The sequence below is a fragment of the Scyliorhinus canicula genome, chromosome 12 (assembly GCF_902713615.1).
Source record: "Scyliorhinus canicula chromosome 12, sScyCan1.1, whole genome shotgun sequence".
In the NCBI taxonomy this organism is placed as follows: Eukaryota; Metazoa; Chordata; class Chondrichthyes; order Carcharhiniformes; family Scyliorhinidae; genus Scyliorhinus; species Scyliorhinus canicula.
This window is the reverse complement of record NC_052157.1, coordinates 103598932-103614579: the sequence shown is the minus strand read 5'-3', so window position 1 is coordinate 103614579 and position 15648 is coordinate 103598932. Positions and strand designations below refer to the sequence as shown.

The 15648-nt window shown below is 44.9% G+C and overlaps 1 protein-coding gene across 3 annotated transcripts in view; it reads left to right on the top strand.

Moving 5' to 3' along the window:
- The window catches only part of zzef1 (zinc finger, ZZ-type with EF hand domain 1), a 371817-nt gene that overhangs the window by 129293 nt on the left and 226876 nt on the right, over positions 1-15648 (top strand). For all 3 annotated transcript variants that reach the window (XM_038813628.1, XM_038813629.1, XM_038813630.1), the window contains exons 19-20: positions 8567-8726; positions 10210-10331. In XM_038813628.1, coding sequence (XP_038669556.1) covers positions 8567-8726; positions 10210-10331 — 282 coding nt within the window. The remainder of the gene's footprint in view (positions 1-8566; positions 8727-10209; positions 10332-15648) is intronic.

Below are 15648 nucleotides of genomic sequence, written 5' to 3'. Positions count from 1 at the left end.
GAATAACCAGGGGTCTTTGATTATCCTGCCCGCTTTCCCACGTCATCGGAAGATGTAGACAGAGTTGATGGATGGGAGGCGGGGTCATGTGATGGACTGGGCAGTGTTCAAGACTCTCTGTAATTTCTTGCGGTCTTGCGCCGAGCCAGTTGCCATACCAGGCTGTGATGCAGCCAGATAGGATACTTTCTATAGTGCATCTGTAAAAATTGGTAAGAGTCAATGTGGACATGTCAAATTCCTTTAATTTCCTGAGCAAGTATAGGTGCTGATGTGCTTTCTTGGACGTAGCATCAATATGGTGAACCAGGACAGATTGTTGGTAATGTGCACGCCTAGGAATTTGAAGCAGTCAACCGTCTCCAACTCGGCACCATTGATGCAGACGGGCGTGTATGATAACTTTGCTTCCTGAGGTCAATGATCAACTCCTTAGTTTTGCTGACACCGAGGGAGAGATTGTTGTTGTTCCACCATGCCACGATGTTCTCTGTCTCCCTCCTGTTCTCTGACTCATCATTGTTTGAGATCCAACCCACTACGGTCGTGTCATCAACAAACTTGTAGATGGAGCCAAATTTTGCCCCACAGCCATGTGTGTATAGGGAGTATATTTTTTTTAAGGCTGTTTTATTGATTGTATCATTAGACCCCAAAAGCAGTGTTGCCCTCAGATTGAGGTTTCAACTGACATGGTGGACAAAGAAACGCTCACACGATATTTTGCACAACTGAATCTTTATTATTATTTAAAGCACTAGCGAAACACTGAACTGCTCTTTAGATATTTCGCACAAATCACTCTTTATTAACGCTGAAGATACAGGATAAACATTGAAATGCTCTTTATTCGACTGGTTGAAGTACTGATTACTTGTTACAAAGAACCACAGGACTCATGGCTTGGACTCCGATATTATCCATTGTAAGGTGAGGTGACCAAACTCCCTTCTTAAGTTGGACTGGTCGTCTTTGTGGGGGGTCCTGGAGTCAGCGCAGTCTTCTAATGTGATCGTTAGTCCTGCAGGTGTCTCTGCTGAGGCTGCTAGCTTCTCAGTTTTTATCCAGTTTCTTCCAGCATCGAGGAAGTTCTTTAGCCATGTACACAGATGCCCCATTACCTGTTTTCCTCAATGTTGGCTTGCAAAAACAGTTCACATCTGTTGATCTTGCTCTCTTTATCTCTGTTTGTTTTAGCATTCTTAGCAACTGCACCAATTTCATGTTAAGTACAACTTAACACGGAAACAATTGTGTTGTGTAAAGGTTGGCTACTTTTCCCATCATGCTTTGAAGAAGTTTGGCTGTTGGCCATATGGCTACAGCGGCAAAATAGAGCATCTGACATTCTTTGGTAGTCCTTGTATTACATTACACGGTATGAACTGGCAGAGATGTAATTAAATTAGATAAGTGCCAAGTGCAGGGATGCTGAACTTAGTGAATGTGCTTGTGATGAAGGACCGGACTTTCTTTAATAAACCAACAAATAGTTCTGGTTCACTGGCATATACTCCAGTCAGAGACTTTGAGGGGAATAGACATTACCAGTTCCCAAAAGCAAAATACAGCAGATGCTGGAAATCTGGAATAAAAAGAGAAAATGCTGGAAATTGATAGCAGATTCGACAACGTCTGTGGAGAAAGAAACAGGCGGCTGGTTTAGCACAGTGGGTTAAACAGCTGGCTTGTAATGCAGAACAAGACCAGCAGCGTGGGTTCAATTCCCGTACCAACCTCCTCGAACAGGCGCCGGAATGTGGTGGCTAGGGGCTTTTCACAGTAACTTAATTTAAAGCCTACTTGTGACAATAAGCAATTATTATAATAATTATTATTAGTGCCAGATCGCTGACACTAATGTCGGGTATTTGGGTAATTATTATTATTAGAGTCAGGATTTCAAGTCAATAACATTTCTTCTGATCTGAAGGTAAATAGAGGTGTAATAGGTTTTGCCCAAGTGAATGGAGGTGGGGGAAATGAAAGAGAAGGTCTGTGATAAGGAAGATTAAAAGACAAAAGATTTCATGGTGCAAAAGGCAGAGGGAGTGGTAATGGGTGCAGGAAGGAAAGTAAGGATTTGTCTAAAGTGGGTGGGAGGGAATCGCAGAATAAAGGACAGCTGTGTCTGAAAGTAAAAATGTGAGAATCAAGATTAATACCAGCACATGCGGGGACTTTGGGTGGCAGTGATATGCTGAACAGTTGCAGGAAAGGTGGCTCTCGTCTTGGAAACTCGGAATTATGCTCTTTTAGCCCAAAAATCGGTCTCTGAGATAACCCCCCTTCGCCAAAAGCATCACAAACGCAGAGATATGCCCTCAAATCCACAAAGCGGCCAAAATGACAATAAGATTAGTAAGAACCACGAGATAAAGGTCAGGCGGCAGACACTGGGACCGATGGGGGCCGAGGCGGAGCGAGCTAGATCGCTGACGCTAATAGAACATAGAACAGTACAGCACAGAACAGGCCCTTCGGCCCTCGATGTTGTGCCGAGCAATGATCACCCTACTCAAACCCACGTATCCACCCTATACCCATAACCCAACAACCCCCCCCCTTAACCTTACTTTTTAGGACACTACGGGCAATTTATCATGGCCAATCCACCTAACCCGCACATCTTTGGACTGTGGGAGGAAACCGGAGCACCCGGAGGAAACCCACGCACACACGGGGAGGACGTGCAGACTCCGCACAGACAGTGACCCAGCCGGGAATCGAACCTGGGACCCTGGAGCTGTGAAGCATTTATGCTAACCACCATGCTACTGTGCTGCCCTCATGTCGGGTATTTGCCAATAGGCCGATGGATGGGACACCTAACACAGGAGCTCCTTAAAAACTGAGACGCCATAAAGAAGGAGATCATGGCGGCACTGAAGTCGACGGTTGCAGATGCCTGTCCCCCTTGCAAGGAGGCGCTGGAGAAGACGGAGCGGCAACTGAAGGCACAAGAGGCAATGGTACGGGTGCTTGAGAAGGCGGGCTAAGAACCATCTCCCCTTCAACGGCCATCTTGGATGGCATCCAAACAAAGGGAAACCACGGAGTGCAGGGGCACATCTACATGGCAATGACGACCACCTTGGACCCCAGACAAAAGGAAACCCCAGAGTGCATGGGTGCGTTCCTCCCAAACTTCCAATTCTACTACTGGCCGGCTACCGCAGAAAGGGTACGGGGATAGGTCAATGAACCGGAGCAGAATGGGTCAGAATGGAGGCAAGTTTCTGCACTGGAGCATCCCTCCGAACAGTGGCCACGACCACACTCCCATCCCCGCTAGCCAGATACTCAAAAAGCCCAGTGGTAGAAGCCATGCTGAGAATGTGAAACCAAATGCAACACCACTTAAGTCCGGTCAGGATGTCCACTATGGCCCCCATCTGCAAAACTAAAGGTTCACGCCCACGACAATGGATGCCTCCTTCAAAGGGTCGCGACAGAACGAAGGGACACTGACGGCTGGAGACAAATACGTAGAACATAGAGTAGTAATCTTAGGGGAACTGACAGACAAGCTCCAGCTCCCGAGCTAAGATATAATCAAGTTTTTAAAACTTCCTGTGTATGGAAACGCCGACAGTCCCCCAGATTCCAGGACAGTCACTATTGGACAGACCATGGGCACACTAGGAGACAGGAACTGTGCAGACATGCGTCAGATTTGCAGTAACTTCAAATGAGGAGCAGGTGTTCTTTTCAGAGTTGCTCCATTACCTTTGCTATGTTGCATTTTGCTGTCTGCCCTACCAATGATTAGCATTGAATGATGTGAAGTTGCTGCATTTGCCCAGTAGGTCAAAATAAACTGGCCACTGAAAGTTGGTCTTGTCATTTAATGTGTAAGTACTCTTTTAATGACTGTTAATTAATGCCAATTGTAAGGGTCCTTCCTGTTCGTTCACTTATTTCCCCTTTTATTTTGCCTTTATCATTTTTTATCCATGAACGATTAATGGACATGTGTCTTTAAGTCAAGAAGCAAAGAGGAGTGAGGAAGTCAGAAGTTAAAAATTTTTTTTTTTAGAGTACCCAATTCTTTTTTTTCCAATGAAGGGACAATTTAGCATGGCCAATTCACTTACCCTGCACATCTTTTTGGGCTGTGAGAGGGTGAAACCTATGCAGAGACGAGGGGAATGTGCAAACTCCACACGGACAGTGACCCGGGTCTGGGATTGAACCCAGTCCTTGACGCCATCCGGTAGCAGTGCTAACCACTGTGCCATCATGCTGCTCCTGAGGAATTCAGAAGTTATAGGAGAGATCGCTGCTAGTCTCTGCCAGTTTGAACAGCAGGTCACAGACTTTTCAACACCAGAGAGAGAGATGGAGTGTGACTCGGTTTGATTGGTTAGCTGGTGGTCAATGAATTGGTCAAAAGGCCATATTCTGCCCGGTAACAAGTTGTGATTGGATCCTATCCCAGTGGAATGATTTTTAGAGTGCAAAGGAGATCAGTTTGAGTCCAAGAACACAGGGACAAGGAACTACTCTCCTCCATGTTTTTTTCCAGAGTGCTGTATTTTTGAAGCTGCAGAGAACGTGAAAGAATCTACAGGAAAATCATTACAGGCTACAAACAAAGACCAAGACACACACACGCACGCATGCCCCCTCTCTCTCCCCCTCTCTTCTCCTGTCCCGTCCCCCCCACCCCTACAGAAAGGCTGAGAGTGCTTTACTTCTGAACTACAGAGACCTGAATTAATTACAGCAAACCCTCAAACTGAAAGCAATGTGAGGTTATCCATTACAAATGTGAGGTAATCCTTTTTGGTAGGAATTACAGCAAAAAGGATTATTGTTTAAATGATAAAATATTAAAACATGCTGCTGTGCAGAGAGACCTGGGTGTGCTAGTGCATGAGTCGCAAAAAGTTGGTTTACAGGTGCAACAGGTGATTAAGAAGGCAAATGGAATTTTGTCCTTCATTGCTTGAGGGATGGAGTTTAAGACTAGGGAGGTTATGTTGCAATTGTATAAGGTGTTAGTGAGGCCACACCTGGAGCATTGTGTTCAGTTTTGGTCTCCTTACCTGAGAAAGGACGTACTGGCGCTGGAGGGTGTGCAGAAGAGATTCACTAGGTTTCCCAGAGCTGAAGGGGTTGGATTACGAGGAGAGATTGAGGGGACTGGGACTGTACTCTTTGGAATTTAGAAGGCAGCACGGTAGCATGGTGGTTAGCATAAATGCTTCACAGCTCCAGGGTCTTAGGTTCGATTCCCGGCTGGGTCACTGTCTGTGCGGAGTCTGCACGTCCTCCCCGTGTGTGCGTGGGTTTCCTCCGGGTGCTCCGGTTTCCTCCCACAGTCCAAAGATGTGCGGGTTAGGTGGATTGGCCATGCTAAATTGACACATAGTGTCGAAAAGGTTAGGTGGGACTACTGGGTTTTGGGGATAGGGTGGGAGCATGGGCCTAGGTAGGATGTTCACTTGGAGGATCGGTGCCGACTCAATTTGCTGAATGGCCTCCTGCACTGTAGTGATTCTATGACCACAATTGGAGTCAGCAACCTTGGACTGCAGCCTAGGGCCAGGTGGGAAACGGTCTGCCCTGATTGCCACTTGTATGCTGGGAAATGCCCATGTTGACCTCTGACTACTAGGGAAGCCACCATGGTCAAAAGATCTATCTGTCAATGACAGAAGAAAATTTGTTTCCAGTGCCACTCATAACAAAACTCCACAAATCCAAATGTATTATTGAATCACTTTTTAGAACTAAAGTTTTGAACCGACTGTTTTGCTGTGTTAGAAAATAGGAAATTGCGAACGTAGTAACCATCCAATACAAACAGAAAATGCTGGAAATACTCCAGCCTGGCAGCATCTTTGGAGAGAGAAAAACAGAGTTAACCTTTCATTTTGAATGTTTTGGATTTTCAGGATCAAAAGATTTCATTTTTGCACCAATCAAATAGGTTTTTTAAGACGGGACAAAAAAATAATGGTTCTCAAAACAAATCCAAATCGTTGCTATGGCTAAGTTTAACATCATTACACAAGATTAGAAGACTCATTCATATATTATATGACGTAAGAGTAAAATGTATGCCCCAGTTTTTAATACTCAAACTATGTAGTATTCCTGTACACACCCTCATCCCTCTGCAAGTTGGCAATCCTGTTTGTGCCACACAGCCAGCCGTCAACACTACAGGCAAGAACAATTACTGCGCGGTTCAGCCTAAAGTTCAAACAGATTCTGTAAAGTTATCTTCAGCTTATTTTTATACAAATTAACAGGAATAGGTTCACTCCCAAAACAAATGACACAAATTACGGCATGGACCGACGCAAAAGCAAAATTCTGTTGATTCTGGAAATTTGAAATGAAAACAGAAAATTCTGCCAGTGCTATCATCTGTAAAGAGAGCGAGAGAGACAGGGCAATACTGTACAGTTCAGATCATCAGTTCCAATGAAAGGTCACTCACATACGGCGTTGACTCTATTTCTCTCAGAATGGAGGATATCAGACCTGTTGAGTATTTCCAACATGTTCTGAGAATGGTTCTGCTTCTGTGTATTGCTTCTGTGCCTGATTTTTTTTATTGGGCAGAATTAAACTCGTGTTTTTCCATGAAATGAAACGTTTCTGCCTCTGCCATAGCTCCATTGTGGGCAAATTTGCTCATGGGATTTTGGGTGGTATTCAGGAAGCTAAACACAGTCAGTGGGCTGGATTTTCCATTTGGTAGACTGTGCACTAGTTAAAATCCCCTTGTGGTTGTAAAGCAGGATGCAATTCCGTATTCCACAGCATGTAGATTTCTGCATGGGGGAATCGTGATATTGGGGCCACCATCTTAAGTGAGAGGCCTGATAGCAAGGTCACGTGTCCCCCCCTCCCCCGGCACCACAAATCGGCCCAGACAGCCCACACGGCAACCCCCCACACCCCAGATTGCCTGGGAGCCCGTCTCCCAAGTATGGGGGTGACCTGATCTGCCCCCTGGGAACTCTGTAATAGGGGGACCCCAACCAAAGAACAATACAGCACAAGAACAGACCCTTCGGCCCTCCACGCCAGCGCCAACCATGGCACCTGCCTAAACTAAAACCGTATGCACTTATGGAGTCCGTATCCTTCCATCCTCGCCCTAGTCACATATTTGTCCAGATGCCTCTTAAATGTAGTAGCGGGAAACCCCCCCCGGGCCCGGACCCCTGTAATAGGGCTACTATCCCAGACCCCTGTAATAGGGGGACCCCCTGCCTACAGGAACCCCTTCCCTCAATTGGGAAACTAGAGAGCAGTTCAAACAGGGTCTGTGGGAAGCATTGTAGTTGCCATACTTAATTTGCAGCTCCTCAAGTCCATTCCTTGAAGGAGAACATCTGCACCTGTGTCTGGTTCCTACAGACCCGCTGGCTGCAATCCATTTATGACTTTCCAGTAGTGGTTTGTGATTGACAGCCATCAGTTTTGATTCATTCATATTCCTTCAGATTCAGTGACCTAAGTGGTGAAATCTCAATGTTTGTAAACATTGACCACATTAAAGGTGGGTAAGTGCAGTGAAATCACACGCTTGGGTGATTGGTATGCACTTACAGCAATTTCATCCCTTTGGTCAATATTTTGTGGTGTGCTATGGCGGATGGATTTGGACAGACGCTACCATCGTGGGCCTGACGTGGTGGACTTTGTGGTGGCCCAGGGGGCAACAGTTGCCCCTTGGCACACCGTGAGGTCCACCACATCAGGCCCATGATTGTAGAGACCACAATTAAACCTCGTCTACGTGATTCCAGGCAGTAGGGACCGGAGAATCACAGGGCGGAGCAGAGGGTCTGCTAAATAGATGCAAATGGGTCCTTGCGACATACTTGCATTCATCTCCATGTTCCCGCTGGCGTGTGGAGCGGAACTCGTTCCCGGCTCCAATGGGGGGCAATGGGGTTCGGAGCATGACATTGGATCCCAATTTTGCCCAGACGCCCAATTCTCCGTCCCATCGGGGAACACATTCTGGGTGTCCTGGGGGCGGAGGATTGCGCCCATTGTGTGCGATGCCCAGTTCAGTTTAAATTCTTTGTATGCTTTTCAAGCACAGATGTGCAATCACACTTGTTGCTGCAGCAGGTGAGATATCTATGATTTCATGAAGGATCATGCATGATTTGTTTCTCTGTATCTGTATTTAAAGATAGCTGACTTAGGTTTTTTAAAAAATTGATTTGTGAATGTTTAGACGCGTCGCTCCTATCAGAACTCAGAGGACGACAAAATGGTTCAATTGTTTACAGCTCACTTATGCAGTTTATGAAATTTTTGTGTGATCATCTTTCTGTATCTTGTTTATGTGACACTATGTCATTAGTACTTGCTTCCAGTGTCTTGCACAGCCAGCTGTCAGGAATTGCTCAGATCAGCAACACAGAATATCCATTTCTACCACGTCTCCTAGCCACCAGCCTCTGCAAGTTCCGGCTCTGTTGGCTGCTGCGAGACCCTAGCATCGTGAGTTAGTGCTGCAGGCTTGAGCCTTTGTCTGATACAGAAGCACCTTGGCTTAACAGGCTTTTATGCTCTTTGCTTTCAGTGCGAATTGATGGTGGTGAACAGCTTATTTGGGAAGAATGAGGCCGTTCTCGTAAATCTACTCTGGGCATTGCAGGGGCACCTCCTTTCCTGGTGTTACCTGCAGCTGAAGGGGAATGATGTCTTGTCTCTCCGACACACAAGAGAAATCCTCCTTAACTGTATGTACCACAGTCTTTATACTTTTAACCTTTGCTTGATAGTCATTCAGACCCAAATTGGAATGAAAACGTCTTTAAAAAAATGTATGGAAAGAGCATCATCCAAGTGATTAGCCCTGTAAATCTTTTGTATGTACTTCAAGTTCTTTGAGCAGCATTTGAGAAACTGCCTCTGTGATCATATCCTGATTTTAAAGTACCAAAGTTGATTTTTAACTTCAGACATTGTGTTAAAGTTGTCTTTGATGCCAAATCTATGATAAAAATTTCAATTCAATAATGTCTCTAAAATCATTGACTACTGCCATATTTTCTGGGCTCACTTTAATGTCTCATCTGAAAGACTAGTGACGGATTGAATAAGTTACTAAATGGCCACTAGAATTAACATAAAATGTTTTATATTAAAGTCTCACATTTGGTAACACTGTTGTCAGTATGCAAAAAGGATGTGGTTTCAAGTCCCAGTCTAGGACTTGAGAGCATAACCTAGGCTTTTACTGCGGGAGCAATAGGTGGTCTGAATTGCAGAATTTAGGCTGAGCTATTTTGGTGATCCCGGCAGAGGTAACTGATTCTGCGGAACTGCTCTAAAAGAGTGGCGAGTTCCTCCGGTGGCCTAACCAATCAACATCAACAAAGGTAAACACAAATTACTGCGGATGCTGGAATCTGAAACAAGAACAGAAAACGCTGGACAATCTCAGTAGGTCTGACAGCATCTGTGGAGAGAGAGAGAAGGGATCTAACATTTCGAGTCAGGATCACTCTTCGTCAAAGCTGAAATGCATCTGGCCATTCCTGAGCGCTCGTGAGACCTGAACTTCAAAAATAACGTATTGGTCTAAAGCGCCTAATGGTGTCCTGATGCCGGGATCAGGCTTTTATTCCTTCTAAAATGCAAGTTCTTTCGAATTGGACAAAGCAATAAAATACACTGGAATTATTGTGTAATACGGATTTCAGCATTATTTGTGACTCCTGGATTAAAAGTCCCTCCTGCTGGGATTTGGTTGATTGATTCATGTCTGTTTAGTTTTTTTAAATGGAAGAGAAGCAAATCTGTTTATTTATAAATAGTTATGTTTACGTTGCATGCTCCTGAGCTCCTCAGTGTAAGTAGTATCAATAAAGCTCTCTACTTTCTAATTAGTTTTGAATGTCGTAGGCATTATCACTTAATGTTGCTTCAACAAGGAGCAAAAGCCTGTGAAGTGATAATGCAATATTTTAGAGCAGTTTGACTGGCATTACTGTAAGACATTTAACCATTGGTTATGTCGCATATTAGACTAACGTTGAGAAGTATAACATTAATTGGGTGTTCTTTATTGGACAGGTTAGGATTTTATCCAAGTTTGCATGACCTTTGTGGAGTTGACTTGACTGCACAAACTCACTTGTAATATAGAGAATGCCCTAGACTGGAAGTCGGAACTGACTTGCATTTCTTTGTGTTATTTACCATAATATTGCCGAACAGATGTCAAACGCCACATCTCCAGTGCATCCAACGTACTGGATTTCCTGATGCTGAAATGCAGTGAGACTAAGATCATGTCAAACCTGAATGACTCTTTTCTTGCGATGGCAACTAGACAACTGGTACGTGAGTTAAAACATGTGATGCGTTAATGAAATGCTTCTTTTTTTAAAAATGAAGACATTTGCTAATGCTGCAAGAAAATGGTGCGCGAGTCATGGTGTGTAAATCATGAAACTAAAAGATGGGTTAATGTTTCTAGCTTTTTTGTTTTTTTCATTTCCAGGATTTACAGTTTGTTTCTAAATCATTATCGTAAAGGACTTGCAGGTTAATGTACTTAACAGTGCATCATTAATAGTTTTATGCTGCAGCTGAACAAACTTATCACACAGACATCAGCTCACTCCAATTTATTAGGAAAATGCAATAATGTTCAGTTCAGATATGTCGATATCCCATTAAAACAGGTGTTGCAGAGCTGTGAGGAACTAGCAGAGGAGTGGGAATAACTGATTGCTCTTTCAAAGAACAGGCACAAACTGATGGGCCAAATGGCCTTGCCTTCTGCGATAAGAATTTGAATCTATGATCACCCATCTTTTTAGTTGCTATACTTGAAATGAAATGAAAATTGCTTATTGTCACGAGTAGGCTTCAATGAAGTTACTGTGAAAAGCCCCTAGTCGCCACATTACGGCGCCTGTTCGGGAAGGCTGGTACGGGAATTGAACCGTGCTGCTGGCCTGCCTTGGTCTGCTTTAAAAGCCAGCGATTTAGCCCAGTGTGCTAAACCAGCCCCATTGCATACTTTGCATTTTTGCACCTCTGCAATTGTGGAAATGAGTAGAGTCCAGCAACTTCATTATTTTTTTATATAAATATTAAACATTAATGCCGACACAAACAGAATTGACCCATAACACCTAATGCAAATTGTGCTGACATTGCAGAATCATAGAATGGTAGCAGCACAGAAGGAGGTCATTTGGCCCGTTGTGTCTGTGCCAGTGCAGCTGGTCCCACTCCCTGCCCTTTTCCTGAGATCCCGCAAATGTTTTCTTTTAAGATAATTATCCAATCCTCTTTTGAAAGCTACACTTGAATCTGCCTCCATCATGCATTCAGGCAGTAGATTCCAGATCCTAAGCAGTCGATCTATTTAAAAAAAAATACATTTTTCCTCATATCGCCATGGCTTTTCTTTGCCAGTCACCTTAAATCAGTTCTGTAGAAGGGTCATATTGACTTGAAACATTAACTGTTTCTCTCCACAATTGCTGCCAGACCTGCTGTATTTATCCAGCATTTTGTGTTTTTATTACCTTAAATCAGTGTCCTGTCTTCCACCGGTAGGAACAGTTTCTCCCTATCCACTCTATTCAGGCCCTCATGATTTTGAACACCTCTAACAAATCTCCTCTTGACCTTCACTTTTCCAAAGAAAACAGTCCCCGCTCTCTAATATATCCATGTAACTGGAGTTCCTCATACCTTTCTAATGCCTTCCTATCCTTCCTCAAATGTGTTGCTCAGAATTGGACACCATATTCCAGTTGAGGCCAAACCAGTGTTTTATAAAGGTTAATCATAACTTCCTTGCTTTTGTACTCTATGTCCTGCCCCTGTTTATAAAGCCCAGGATCACGTATTCAATTTCCGTACCAGTTGAAAATTCTGAATTCTCCCTCTGTGTACCCGAACAGGTGCCGGAATGTGGCGACGAGGGTTTTTTCACAGTAACTTCATTGCAGTGTTAACGTAAGCGTACTTGTGACAATAAAAGATATAATAATCACACTCTCAACCTGCCCAGTCATCTTTAATGATAATAATAATCGCTTATTGTCACAAGTAGTCTTCAATGAAGTTACTGTGAAAAGCCCCTAGTCACCACAATTCAGCGCCTGTTCGGGGAGGCCAGTATGGGAATTGAACCTGCGCTGCTGGCATTGTTCTGCGTTACAAGCCAGTTGTTTAGCCCGCTGTGCGCATCATTTTGTGCGCATGTACAGTCCTTCTGCTCTTGCATTGCTTCAGAATTGTATGCTTTAGAACATAGAACATAGAACAGTACAGCACAGAACAGGCCCTTCGGCCCTCGATGTTGTGCCGAGCAATGATCACCCTACTCAAACCCACGTATCCACCCTATACCCGTAACCCAACAACCCCCCCTTAACCTTACTTTTTAGGACACTACGGGCAATTTAGCATGGCCAATCCACCTAACCCGCACATCTTTGGACTGTGGGAGGAAACCGGAGCACCCGGAGGAAACCCACGCACACACGGGGAGGACGTGCAGACTCCACACAGACAGTGACCCAGCCGGTAATCGAACCTGGGACCCTGGAGCTGTGAAGCATTTATGCTAACCACCATGCTACCGTGCTGCCCCCTTTAGTTTCTGTTCCTTCTCCTCCTTCCTAACAAAGTGAATCACTTCATACTTCTCTGCATTAAATTTCATCTGCCGCTTGTCCGCACATTCCACCAACTTGTTATGTCCACTTGAAGTTTATCACTACCCCGACATATTCTTCTATGTTTTGTGTCGTAGAAACATTGAAAATAAGAGCAAGAGTAGGGGGCCCCTTGAACCTGCTGCACCATTCAAAATGATGATGGCTGATCCTCTTATCTCAATGCCTTACTCCCACTCTCTCCCTGTAATGTCTTTAGTGTCTAGAAATCTATTGATTTTCTTTTTAAGCGTATTGGTCTCCGCAGTCTTCGGTGATAGAGAATTCCAAAGCTCACTTGCCCCTGATATTCCAAGCTGAGAACAAAAGAAGGTCTGAAGAAGAATCATATTCGACTTAAAATGTTAACTCTGTTTTTCTCGACACAGATGCTGCCAAGCCCATTGAGTATTTCCGGAATTCAGAATTTTAAATTTTTATTTCAGTGTTTTTCTATGCTAAGTGAGAGTTTATCCTGGGAGGTTGATTCTAAAATGGCATGTTATTTCTTGTGCTGTGCTGAGTTTGTAAACTTGTCACTTTTGTTCTTTGCAAATTTTGAGTGTGCTGCAAAGGTATTTTCTCAGATTTACCAGCAAACCTGATCAGTGTTGGACAGCACGGTAGCACAAGTGGATAGCATTGTGGCTTCACGGTGCCATGCTCACAGGTTCAATTCCCTGCTGGGTCACTGTCTGTGCGGAGTCTGCACGTTCTCCCCATGTCTGCGTGGGCATCCTCTGGGTGCTTCGGTTACCTCCCACAGTCCAAAGATGTGCAGGTTAGGTGGATTGGACATGATAAATTGCCCTTAGTGACCAAAAAGGTTAGGAGGGGTTATTGGATTACGGGGATAGGGTGGAAGTGAGGACTTAAGTGGGTCGGTGCAGACTCGATGGGCCGAATGGCCTCCTTCTGCACTGCATATTCTATGTCCTATGCTCAGGAATTCATCTTTCGTGCCTTACCTCCTTTTGCAATAGTGTGACCTTTGGGTGTGTTACTGGGACCCCTTGTGATTTGAACTGGTTACTGGGACCCAGTAACCAGTTCAAAACACAAGGGGTCCCGATCTCGGTCCCAGGTCACTTGTGGAGGGACCCTCACACATATACTGCTGCACAGAATCATTGATATTTTAGTGAAAGAAGGCCAAAAACAAATTTCACAGCTCAGGGTAACCACTATAGTGAACCTCATGGACTTCAAATAAACCTTGGTTCCTCTTTGGTCAGTAATCATTTGCGATCTAAGGTGGTGATCTACCAGTTACCTCCGGATAGTCCAATGTGTAGGTCATTGATGTCTGACGCCACAGCCATGGCTATATGTAAGAACAGATCGAAACCTTCCTCCCTACTACCCGCATGACGTCACACAACCAGACAGGCCCCTTCACGGCGCTGAGGTCATAGGTTCGATCTCGGTCCCAGGTCACTTGTGGAGTTTGCACATTCTCCCCATGTTTGCGTGAGTTTCGCCCCCACAACCCAAAGATGTGCAAGGTAGGTGGATTGGCCATGCTAAGTTTATATATAAATGTTTTTTATTCAGTTTTCATGTTTTATATTGAACAAATTACAAATTGTTAGAGAGAGAGAGAAAAAAGAACACGCAAAAATTAACATATATATTTACAGGTAAGCATCTTCCCCCAATTCCCATCCATTTTCCCCCGATTCTTGGCCACCCGACTATTCTTCCTCTTGTTCGTTGGCCACAAACAGGTCCCGGAACAATTGCATGAATGGCTCCCACGTTCTGTGGAAGCCGTCGTCTGACCCTCAGATGGCGAATTTGATTTTCTCCATTTGGAGAGATTCCGAGAGGTCGGACAGCCAGTCTGCAGCTCTGGGCGGTGCTGCTGACCGCCAGCCAAACAGGATTCTACGGCGGGTGATCAGGGAGGCAAGGGCGTCCGCCCTCCTCCCCAGGAATAGATCTGGCTGGTCTGAAACCCCGAAGACCGCCACTATCGTGCATGGCTCCACCCTCACCCCCACCACTTTGGACATAGCCTCGAAGAAGGCTGTCCAGTACTCCACAAGTCTGGGGCAAGACCAGAACATGTGGGCGTGGTTGGCCGGACCTCTTTGGCACCGTTCGCATCTGTCCTCCACCTCCGGGAAGAACCTGCTCATAAGGTTTCTTGTTAAGTGGGCTCTATGTACCACTTTTAGTTGCGTCAGGCTGAGCCTTGCGCACGTGGAGGTGGAGTTGACCCTATGTAGTGCTTCGCTCCAGAGTCCCCACCCTATCTCCATCCCCAGGTTGTCCTCCCATTTCCTTCTTGTTGCGTCCAGTACGGTGTCGTCCCTTTCTACCAGTCGGTCATACAGGTCGCTACAGTTCCCTTTCTCTAGGATACTTGCGTCCAGTAGGTCTTCCAGTAGTGCCTGTCGTGGCGGTTGTGGGTACGTCCTTGTCTCCTTTCGTAGGAAGTTTTTGAGCTAGAGGTACCGCAGCTCGTTCCCCCCAGCTAGCCGAAATTTATCTGTCAGTTAGTCCAGTGTTGCGATCCTGTCGTCTGTGTTGGCCATGCTAAGTTGCCCCTTAATTGGAAAAAATGAATTGGGTACTCTTAAATTTTTAATTAAAGAAAAAGACACAGAGCCATGAAGAACAAATGAACAAAAGAACACTTCCTACTGTAATGTCAGAAAAGTTTCCCTCTAATACAGAAGTTCTGCCCTACAAATACAGTTAATCACTTAAATCAGTGCATGTGCTATGTTTAAAAGATAGTGTCATCCTAAGTCAAATATGGAGCTTTTGAATCCAGACTCTCGGATAGCTTAAAGTCATAAAACCATTCAGTGGAGTTTCTCACAAGCAACGTTTTTGCTGCAACGTATCCCACCCTCCTTAACTCCTAACTCTTATTGATCTTCAATAAGATCAGCAGGCCCTCTTGCCGTGCCTCCCCACTTTCATTCACCGTATACGTAAGCTCATCCAGAGCTCTGCTGCTTGT